The sequence below is a fragment of the Crassostrea angulata genome, chromosome 1 (assembly GCF_025612915.1).
Source record: "Crassostrea angulata isolate pt1a10 chromosome 1, ASM2561291v2, whole genome shotgun sequence".
In the NCBI taxonomy this organism is placed as follows: domain Eukaryota; kingdom Metazoa; phylum Mollusca; class Bivalvia; order Ostreida; family Ostreidae; genus Magallana; species Magallana angulata.
In genome coordinates, this window is record NC_069111.1 from 5085018 (window position 1) to 5096501 (window position 11484).

The window sequence follows — 11484 nt, forward strand, 5'->3', positions numbered from 1 at the left end:
GGGGTATGTATTTACATGTATTTCGTTCAGCTGTACTCAATCACTCTCAGATGTTTTACACATATGCAAATTTTACATCGGATTTAAAAATTTAGATAATTTGTTTTCAATAATAAAATCTATACAAATAAACAAAACGTCTAACGAAAAAAAAAATCGAAATTTACACATTTTGAATTAACATTTATGAAGCATTGAATCAATATTTATTTTGAAAGGTGCAACTGTGTGTGCACAATTACATGTAAGTAACGCGTGCTAGCACTTTATGAAATCTTGTTTGCACACATCGTTTCAGTTTTGAGACCACATTTTTCAAAAACTAATGAGTCAATGCTTATATTTACGTTTTTATCCCCAATCCCTTGCCCGCAATTATAATTTATAGTTTATAAAATCCCTGATTTATTTTACGCGTAATGCGCAATCATCTGAAGATTCATAACAACGACCGAATTATGGAAATTGCACAACGCTATGAATTACAATTATACAATTTAATTTTTCATTCTGTTATATGATGCCAATGATCTTAAGTAATAAAACAAATTAACAAAACTAAATCTGTTTAACAGTTAACAAATGAAATGGTTATCAACGTAGGTATAATATCAGGCCATGATCCCGTCAGAATTCGCCTAGAATTGAAAGTATACAGTACTCTGTACTGATGGAAGAATTGTTGAATTTGTATTCGTACGATCTACGGATTTGTTGGTTGGGTCTCCTGTGTTATGTGTAAATGTCACTCATATCAATGAATTTATAAATTAATAGGGGATAGAAAGTGAATGTAAACAAACTTGTATATCGTATCATAGCACAGTAGTAAAAATGGTAAAATTAGACTAACATAGGCATCGGAACAGGGGGGGGGGGGCAACGGGGGCTTAGCCCCGCACTTTTTTTGCAAAGTTAGACCTAACCATTAAGCATATAGCATCATAGAGGGTTCAGGTTTTTTTTAAAGATATTAGAACTAATAAATTGTTATAGAAACAATTATTTTAATTTTGTGAATTCTCTTCTATTTGTAAGTTTTCAAATGTTTTTTAAAGCTGAATGTCAAAACTCCAAAAAGCCATTTCCGGTTTTTAACCTTAATTTAGAAAACAAACACAACATGTCACTGAGTTTGGTTAATACCATGCATCATATTTGTTGTCCACTAAATCTTTTTTTTTAGTTCAAAAACATTTTTTTTTCAAGTTGCAGTTGTTCATTGTTTCAAATTTGACGAAATACTGTATACATGGTTTTTCGCCCTTCTTCACATTCAAACAGTTTCGCCCCATCTTGAATTTGCCTAGATAAAATTGTGATTATAGAGAGATTATTTGAGACTTTGGAAATCGCCCAGGCTTGAATTACAAGGGCGAAAGGGGCGAACCCTGCATACAGTATATGTCCTTGTTTTATTTTTATTCTCTAGATATAAAGAGTGTAATCATTAGAATAAAGGAACTGGTTTTTAAGATAACCAGTAAACAAGCATCACCAGTTAGAGAGACTTTAATTGGGAAGCAATTTTGATTTTACCGTTATGTATGGAATCCCGATACGGTCATGTAGTGCACTATCGTATCATCGCACCATTATAAAAATTTACCATTGTATATATGATATAAAGAACAAATAACACGAATTATGATATATACTACGACAAAAATTTGCAAAATTTAATTTCTTGGTTTGCATTGCTAAAAAAATCTCACACGAACACAGCATCTTTCTTAACATAAAGTTGTACTTTCTCAGACAAAAGAAATATGTTGATCATGAAATAGAGCCATTTCTTGGAAATATTTCCTTTGTTCTGTCCACAGTGTTAGCGGCATCTCTAAAATAAACATTGAAAGTGGTTGTTGGCCCGCCGCTAAGTAGATCTCATGCAACGCACCCCGCAATTTATCTATATCCGATGAGTGTATCACGTGACGGAATATATCCTGGATGAAGTACACTTTGGTCCATCTATCCGCCTTAAACTCATTTATATCCTTCACAAACTGACACTTGTCGTATCTGTTTTCGTACACTAGATGTTCGTAGGCTACAGCAATCTTGTCGGGGTCGTCTCCAACATACACAGTGATGTTACTCTTAGGGGCGGTGGAAGGGGTGGGGGAGGGGGAGGAGACATCTGAATAGTGATCTGTGAATGGAAATTAATCAATTAAATTCAATATTATATATATATATATATATATATATATATATATATATATATATATATATATATATATATATATATATATATATATATATTTCCTATATCATGTTTAACATAATAATATTAAAAAAGTTTTACCTATGAATGGGCGTTTTTCAGCATCCAAAGAGTCCCTGTTTGTTAGGTTATTGCCATTAACTGCATCTGTTCATTTAAAATATGCACTGCATAAGTCATAGACAAAACATACCTTTAATTATAGAGAGTATATATCCGTGTATCTACATAATTTTATGTTTTGGCTGGTTATGATATAAATAATTACCTTGGTTAATGAGATCATCCTGTGGGTTATGTTCTCGCCTTGAGTATTCAATCTTGATGTCGTGTCTATATTCTTGAAAGACAAAATCTTATACAGTTAACTGTCAATGTAACTGTTGTAAATTAATATTTGTATGAATGATTTTACATTAAGCCACAACTTGAAAGTGATTTACGTGTAATGGAGGCTTGCATGGTGATAATATTAAGGTAAAACAACTAACCTCTGTGTCTCGATCTCTTTCTTCTACACAGTATGAATATCAGTACCACAACAAACACCAGTGCTATAAGTATGACCCCTCCTATGATGTAGGGCAGTAAGGTCTGTATGTCGAGGCCGGAACTGTCAGTGGTAGTCGTTGTAATGTTAGGTGATCTGGGAAAGGTACATAAACAATTGATTTGAAACATAAATAATGTTGTGCATGCACTAAGTCTTATACCTGCATTTTATTGAGTGCATTTAATTTTTTCATAGCTGAACACTATACGAGCATTTTTCTTGTATATGTATTGCTACTACTGATAAATGCATTGGATAGAATACACCTGATTACTACAGAACTGAATTCAATACCTACATTGTTGTTTGAATGTCTACTACTATTATGTTGTTGAAATCCTGTGTCTGGTTTGTTCTCTGTAGACAGGTTGCATCTATAAGTAAAATATTGATCATTGTTGTAATTAACTAAATTCAATGTCATTGTAAAATACAAAAAAAGGAAACAGTATATAAGCTTACACAGATATACGTCGTTTGACCAGTAGGTAACATCCGGGCATTCAGTGCTGGTTCCTTGACATTCATCAACGTCCAACATGTCTAAATTGGTATTGTACTCCGGACACATACCTACATTGATATGCAACCTAACATATATCAAATACCAAAACCGTATGTTTTCATTGGTGATAAAAAAAACGTTGCCACTACTAAATGTTAAACAATTTTTGTCTCTATGGTTCATGAATTAGTTTTCACAAACCTGGCTGAATCCATGTTTTCTCCAGGCACGTTTCTATTAACTGTCCATCCGATGTTTTCAGACAGTGGTACACGTTTGGTGTGACGCATTTCGCGGCGGTGGAGGCCTTGTTCCAGCTGTCTACATCCTGGGGACAGGTCAAGTTATACTGTAGAACAACGCAACGCTCTTATAACATAATACTGTAGGTAAAAAAAAACCTAGATATTGCATAATATGTAGAAATTCGGCGCGCCTTTACATTTCATAGTCTGTTAATAATGGTGGTTATTATACCTGTAATGGACGGCCCTTGCTAAGCCATAAAATTATAAAAGTTCCTATAGTGGCTTAGTTAACACGGTAGGTAAATATATATCATTATAACAGTAACTTGATGCAAAGCGTCGGATCACGTCGAATTGCCAAGCACTGATCATCAGATCAAACGAGACGCGAAGCTTCGAGTTTGATCTGTTGATCCGCGCCTAACAACAAGACGTAATCAAGTTACTGTTATAATGATAAATTTAAGATATACCCTTGCCTGTTTAAGAGTTTTGATTACAAAACTATCTTTTTAAAATCAACTGTATGACGTTCACTTATATAGCAAAGCTATTTTCAAACGCAATCTTTTAAAACGCGCTATAATTAAATTCTAGTTACAGAGTTATCTACTTGGGGTGTTTACACATTGGCAATACCTCTTATAGTAATTCAATATTATCTTCTTGTTTACTCAGCTTTCTTCCATCTCCCACTCCTTGAAATATATCCGGGGGGGGGGGGGGTTAAAGTAGGGGTTATGAAATACTGCAAATATTTTATTTTATGAATCGTTACATTGGAAAATCTTTCAGTTCGTGGCAGTTTTCAATTAATTCATTTGGTACTTGTTTTACTCATGATATGATGTGATTGTTTTCAATGTTTTTGCTGTCTGCTGGCTCTTTATTTGCTGTCTGATGGCTCTTAATAGATAAATAAACACATCTAACTCTATTTCGCGATTGCAATAAAACATGCAGTAACTAAGCTTATACTAGTACTTATAAAACATGAATACACACGAATTGAACGCTTACATTTACCTAAAGGTATTCTACAAACAAGACCTGATAAAGAATATGACTCACTGTTAAGAAAGTTACGCGAAGACTACTCCTGAATAATGACAGTGAAAGGGATGAAAGATCAAACAATTAAAATGCATATCTACATGTAAATATGATCTTCAATTATTATAAATTACTACATATAAATCTACCTACCAGGAACCCCGCCATTTTCCAAATCGATTATTCAGAATACTCTACAAACATGGTTTAAATGCCTAATGTCGCTCAGCTGTGAAATTAAATGACCGTATGTCGTCTCCAAATCGTTGTCTATTTATAGATTTGGGGATTTTCGTAAAACCTACGCACCTTGTTCATATGCGTTCTGATTATGTCCATAATGTTTACATAAAAAATCACTTGTGTCAAATACATAGAAGGAAAAAGTAAACTCCAATCGGAGTTTGATTCTTGAAAGTTAATTCAAGTTGCATTAATAAAAGTTATTTTATAAAGTATACACAACATTCAAACACATAAAGTATACATAACATTCAAACACATTTTTAAAACAAATACTGTGTAGCCTTTTCATTTCATTTTCAGACTTCATTTTAAACCGACATAACAAGGATTTTTTTTGCAAGTTCTTTTGATTTTTTTAATTTTGTCATTGGTATTGAAACTGAATGATACAAAAGAACACCTATAAATATACATATACTTGTATATACGTATTATCTATATATGTTATTTTCTAACTTGAACAGTCTTTGATACACTCATAGGCGCCGAAAACAGTGGGGGGTTGCAAAGTTAGACAAAATCATAAGAATAACTTTTTTTTCTTTTTTGCTTGTCATGATTTCTGATTAGTCTAGCCACCCCCCCCCCTTTCAATTTGCTTCTGAAGCCACGGGCTCTTATGGTGAGTTATGCATATGCTTGTAATGCGCTTTCTTATTGAATTAAATAGACTTTTAGTTATTAGGAAAATGAAAACCATTGACTTCCAAATAGAGAGTTTGCAGAAACATGATATCTTTAATTAGGATGGATCGTTTTCTTTGTGCAATTGCTCCAATTTCCCATTTCTTTTAATAATTCATATTTTGTCCAAATCTTCAACGGCAAAACAACCACAAATTTAGTTTTATTCCGTTTAATGGCGTTTCGGATCTCCAGTTGTGTGTTACGCAAGTCATCATCGTCGTATTCTTTATCTAGCTGGACCCAGTCTTGAAAAACATAGCTTTTCTCTGTCTTGTTGTTTGTCCACTTCCGGTAACTATTTTTAGTATCAACTGCTACTTTAAGTTCTTTCATTGCCTCCTTTTTCACGATGTTTTCATCTAAAACTGCACTTCTAACACAGAGCAAAATTAGAATATGAACTTCCTTTTTCTCTTTTTCAAATTCTATAGTCGAACCTGTAATCAAATATTATTTGTAAACATTTTTAATAGATTTATCACATGTTTATCCCAATATACGGTGGATATCACTCATGGGATAAATTTTTGATATTCCACTGTGTGTTCTTACGCCACGTGACGTCATAGTTAATCATTACGTAGGTTTAGACGGTTGATTGACGTAGAATGAAAAAGTAAATAATTAATTCAGTTGAGGGGTGTTGAGATATAAATTTGAAACATTTAATGTTGTTTCAGTTATTTGTCATGAATTCATAAAAAAAATGTTCAAAAATGAATGTCTGATAAACTTCAAGGAACTTTTTTTCCATGCGTAACGTTGTTGACGTGTTGTAAATGATGTGTTGTGCGGCTCACAATCACAATATTTACAGAAAAAGTTGGGATTAACAAAATACTTGGTAAAACATGTGATAAAAAGAATCTCTCATGATTTGCGATGGTATATGATTTTTATCCAACTCGTTGTGTGTTTTCTATCCCCTCGCCAAGGCTCGGGGATAGAAAACACACAACGAGTTGGATAAAAATCATATACCATCGCAAATCATGAGAGATCCTATATTTATATTGATATATTTTGTGTACTTATGTTACGGATAGTATTTAAATGTGTAATGGGTTTGTGTATCTTAAACGGATTAAACTATTTTTCAAAAATGATTTGATGCAATGTTTTGACGTTTGCACATGTATACGAATAACTCTAACTCTACATCAGAGAGAGAGAGAGAGAGAGAGAGAGAGAGAGAGAGAGAGAGAGAGAGAGATGTCGTATATCATATCCCTAGACTTCCTCTCCTAATACCGCACCACAAAATCTAAACATTAGCAAAAATAAAACCACTTAGTTTCAATACACGATTTTCCATGACGTAATTGAACTAATTAGATAGCTTCCAATTTCTCTTGTTTATTGATTTCTCTTCTTTGTTCAAATTGTTGTGTCTGACTGTCTCCCGGCATTTCATACATATTCATGTCATCTTAATTAACAGAAGTTTTTGTTTAATGTATACGTCTTTTAATATAGTAACCTATATCAAATTGTTAAGCAGTTAAATTAACCTAACGAATGAAATATAATCTATATACAAAATTTTACCACCGAATAGATTCTGTTGTTCTTTGTTCTCTCTTATTTGTGCAGAGTGCCGTGTTTGACTGACTCTCGGACGAACATATGTATGTGGTTTATCTAAAATTTTAAAAAATGGTTCTAAGTGACTCTTACAAAATTATGAATATAAGAAAGATATTCCGCAGATATCTATTTTTATATAAGATTAAACTGTAGTAGAAAGTTTATGCGCATGAAGCCACAATGTTGTTGATAAAAAGGTAAACTATTAAAACCAAGTTTATCAGAGTATAAAATAAGTATATATTGAATTCATTCATTTGTTATTAGTATTATATTTCCTGCGTAGGGTTATTTGTGTTTAAAAAAAGCCATCGGACATCCATAATTAGTAATACAACTCTAAAATAAATTTTTCGAAAAGAAAGTTCACTCATATAAAAACATGTTACTACTACCAATTAGTTTCTCTTCTTCGTTAATATCCCTATTGTGTTCAGATTGCCGAGTTTGGCTGTCTGTCGGAATTTCATTTCTGAGCTCTTCCTCTGAAATAAACAATGGTTCATAAACTTCAAATTATATCTATTTTTGTTTAAAACAATGTTTGAAATAATCATTGGAAAACTCGAGCGCAATTCTACAAATATCATCCCTTATAAATAAAAAATTTACTCTTAAATCATAAAATTAAACTTACATGTACTTTATAATATAATATAATTTGACTCTTTCAACATTTTTCGTATATATAAAAATGTCATTTCGAAACTGATCTTCATCATAATTTGAACAAAGGAAACATTTTCTCTTAACTCTGACAGTTTTAAAATCATTCCTACCCCTCTCACTCCCTCTGTATTTCTTTCGTCTTCGATATACAACCATGGTACATGTAACAATAAGAGCCGCGAAAACCACAATGGCAATCACTACAGGTAATATTACTTTAAAGTCTACAGTCTCCTGATTAATACTTCCAGAAGATGTAGTGTTTGGAGACGTTCTATAATAAATAGTGACAAAGAATTATCTATATGTTGAAATGTCAAATACATATGATAATATGAAACGACTTAGGAGGTATGAAAAATAACTTACGTATATGAAAACGTTGATGGAATGATTGAATATGATGATGTTGCTGATGTCTTATCATAGCATATAGGATCTACAATAATATAATTTTTAATGAAAAGTTAGTATATATAGTGCTTTTTATATCTCATGTTATAACCGTGAATCTTTTAGATCCGACATCTATAGATATCAAGTATTGTTGTTTTTAGTGCTACATATACATAGACTTGAATTTGTTTACAAAAGTTATTTTTTACACTGTCAATGTCATTGATAAGAAACTCAAAGGCTATTCATTTAGTTGCATTTGACAATGCCGTCATAATCATGTGTGTTTGACAATTTGCAGTTTGAAAAAAAGAGTATTTTTAAAAATGTAAATATACGTACATATGTACACTGCATTGGACCAAAAGATTGTGCTGGGACAGTTGTTCCCATCAGATTGACATTTAAACACGTCTATTTTTCCGACTCTGCTGTTGAACTCAGGACACATTCCTTTTGATATATGCAAAATATGAACAATGTATATGAAAATATTTTTTATCCACTGCATGAATGTTTGAAAGATTATTTATCTTATACCCTCAAAAATAAAATTTAATTATCAGATTGGGAAATCTGCATATCTCACTTTATCATAAGGAATCGTTAATTATGCCAAAAAATATAAATAAATAGCTGGATTAAAATTACTTTGTATTTCACTTTCACTTTTGGATTGAAAAATAAAATACAGTCTCAAAAGTACATGCTATTAATAAAAAGAATTAATATTAAAGGAACAACCATCAAATTCTCATTTCAACTATTTTTCATTGCCAATATCTCAAACTAAATAATATGTACATTTGTATTAGTAATGACATACCATTTTGGATCCATACTCTTTGAAGGCATTGCTGTGTCAAGATTCCATTTTCGTTTCTTAAACAATGATAAAAATTTGGTTCCTGACACTGCAGAGATGCACTTGCCTTGTTCCATTCATCCTGTGTGCGTGCACATTGAATTGTTGCTCGGACATACGCAATGTTGTACATAAACACCACAGATATAAACAGCTGCACAATGTTGTATGAGTGCTCATAAAACATTAACATCATATTGATTTATGTTGTGCTTGAAAAGGAGGCATATTTTATGAGATACACAAGTATAATGTAAATTCGGGTAGATAATGAATTTTTAGTATATTCAGAGCTTTTTTTTTACATTCCGTCTAAACAAATACTATACAATATTTCTTAACTTAAATGAATATATTTCAAATTGTCTACTGATGTAAACTTTATAAACGCATGTTATGTTTAAGTCGAAGCATGTTGAAACATGAACAGGCCCATTATCTACTTCCGATTATCTAGTTTTTCTCTGTAAATCGCAAATGTAATTTTTTCACGTCTTCTTTATATCACTTAAGAGCACGAGGTTAAAATCAGTTGTCGTTGTTAACGTTCCTGACATAGTTTGTATCAAAACCTAAAGCTCCCAATCACAGAGAATATGAATGGTAAGAAGGTATTGTAGTGTACATTATACACTGGGTTCTTTTAAGGCGCGCAGTGTCTCACATTTCTTTGTAAAGATGTATGACTTTGTTAATTTCTCTCGCTGGCCAATCAGTGTTGCTGTCCTCAATGTCCGTCCTTATTAAGGCACCCTAAAGTATATGTGGTAATCAAAGATAAGTAGTTCGTTGTGACTGTTATCTGCACTGTCTGACCCTAAAAGGGCACAGCCATTACAAAACTCGAATCATTGATTTAGAAGCTTCCAATACGTGTGCATTGGAAATCTTGTTCATTTATTTGTCCCCCCCCCTTAAGCATTTTAATATATCGTTATATTTTGTAAGGTGTGTTAGTTTGAGCCGAACCCAATTCCAGCAATTGATCAAGCATGAAATCGGATATAGCAGGATTTTACATTTAACGAACCATCAAAACAAGCAGAGAAAGAAAATCAAAATGTTTGTATATATCTTACCTTACCTGAAGTGTCACCAAACAAACAAATAAAACTGTTGCATAGAAAAACGTGTTTTGGGTCAAACAAACAATAGTCAGAATGGAGGCGGCTAAACGATCGTTATGCCGTTACGAAACCGAAACAGTCAATTTAAACCAGTTCTTACATGTAGATGAATAATGCACGCGTTTATCAATCCCGATATATAGTGTCTTTGAATATCAATCGATTCATGTTGATATAATATAAATTGTAAAATGCCAAAAATGTTCATAGGGGAAGGGGGTGGGGTGGGGGTCCCGCCCCTATCTAGATCCGCGTATGGTTAAGAAAAGTTTTATTTCAAGATAGACTACAGTGTTTGGTTTAAGATGTGCACAGTACATCTTCAAACAATGAAATATTTATTTAACATTAAATATAATTGCCAAAGTTGTCATAATTAATGATAGAATCAATGTCAGCATAAACAATTTTAACTGCACATTAATATATAATCATGAAGTGGATGAATGGGGGGGGGGGGGGCGAGTGTGAGGTGAGGCGATATATTCCGTACATGCTTGGGTTGTAAATCATGTAACTGATTTGTCCAATGGCTTTGGTACATTTTTTCGACATTTGGTGATATTTCCATTAATTAATTAATCATTAACAAATCAAATGCGCAGTTACAGAAATTCGGTGGAGGAAGATGAACGTACTCGGGGACTCCGATGACTTGATTTGAGCCAAGCGCTTGAATCTTTTGAAAGCTTTTATGAATTGGACGGAGAAAATGTTGAATTTGAAAACTTTACTTTCGACGCTAAAGACTTTTTAAAGGAGCTAGAAAAACAGAGTAACATTAAAACTGAACAAGCAGATGACGTCAAAACCGACTCCCCGGAACGTTTCGGCAACCAGTAGGCGGTCGGTTATATGATATGAAAGTATTAATAAATAGCCAGTATTGGCCAGAAGAAGGTATATATATGCTTTTTAGTGTACTCAATATTTCATCTATGTGCCATTAACGAGATCAGATTCTTAGCAATGTTCGGTAACTCTAAATTATCCGGATTTTTTTTATTCGTACCATAAATCCGCTTTTTATGTAAACAAATTTAATAAGTCTTGAATTGTTAATATTAGGCAAATTCATTCACCGAATTACTTGGATTAGTGGCTTCACGGACAACTACTATCTAGAGATAAAGGGGTTCGAGCCACCGATATACCGATACGTACGCTTTTTCCTTTTTTTTTTTAACTAATTTTATCTCAAATTCTATACATTCCATTATATTCATCGTGGCCAAAATTAATTACAATAACTTTATAAAATGCATGAATACTATCAATAAATTTCTTTTCATTTTATTTCATTCATAAAGTTTGAAGG

The 11484-nt window shown here is 32.6% G+C and overlaps 2 protein-coding genes across 7 annotated transcripts; both read right to left on the bottom strand.

Moving 5' to 3' along the window:
* Positions 1–1545: 1545 nt before the first annotated feature.
* LOC128155692 (uncharacterized) lies at positions 1546–5538 on the bottom strand. 3 transcript variants are annotated; one of them, XM_052817539.1, is made up of 8 exons: positions 4743–5538; positions 3490–3616; positions 3246–3356; positions 3082–3157; positions 2722–2876; positions 2499–2570; positions 2312–2377; positions 1546–2155 (listed from the first exon to the last, which is right to left on the bottom strand). In XM_052817539.1, exons 1-8 carry the CDS (start codon positions 4755–4757, stop codon positions 1755–1757), a joined length of 1023 nt encoding a protein of 340 aa, XP_052673499.1. In that variant the 5' UTR covers positions 4758–5538; the 3' UTR covers positions 1546–1754. The 3 variants fall into 3 exon arrangements, with proteins under 3 accessions (XP_052673499.1, XP_052673491.1, XP_052673507.1); XM_052817531.1 differs by having other exon boundaries at positions 1549–2155; positions 3490–3637; XM_052817547.1 differs by lacking the exon at positions 4743–5538 and adding an exon at positions 3766–4137 and having other exon boundaries at positions 1549–2155; positions 3490–3637.
* Positions 5539–5548: 10 nt separating this feature from the next.
* LOC128155671 (uncharacterized) lies at positions 5549–10269 on the bottom strand. 4 transcript variants are annotated; one of them, XM_052817513.1, is made up of 8 exons: positions 10119–10269; positions 9001–9792; positions 8517–8627; positions 8148–8217; positions 7889–8052; positions 7505–7594; positions 7074–7163; positions 5549–5959 (listed from the first exon to the last, which is right to left on the bottom strand). In XM_052817513.1, exons 2-8 carry the CDS (start codon positions 9233–9235, stop codon positions 5574–5576), a joined length of 1146 nt encoding a protein of 381 aa, XP_052673473.1. In that variant the 5' UTR covers positions 9236–9792; positions 10119–10269; the 3' UTR covers positions 5549–5573. The 4 variants fall into 4 exon arrangements, with proteins under 4 accessions (XP_052673473.1, XP_052673457.1, XP_052673465.1 ...); XM_052817497.1 differs by having other exon boundaries at positions 7071–7163; XM_052817505.1 differs by having other exon boundaries at positions 7071–7163; positions 10124–10255.
* Between the last annotated feature and the right edge of the window lie 1215 nt (positions 10270–11484).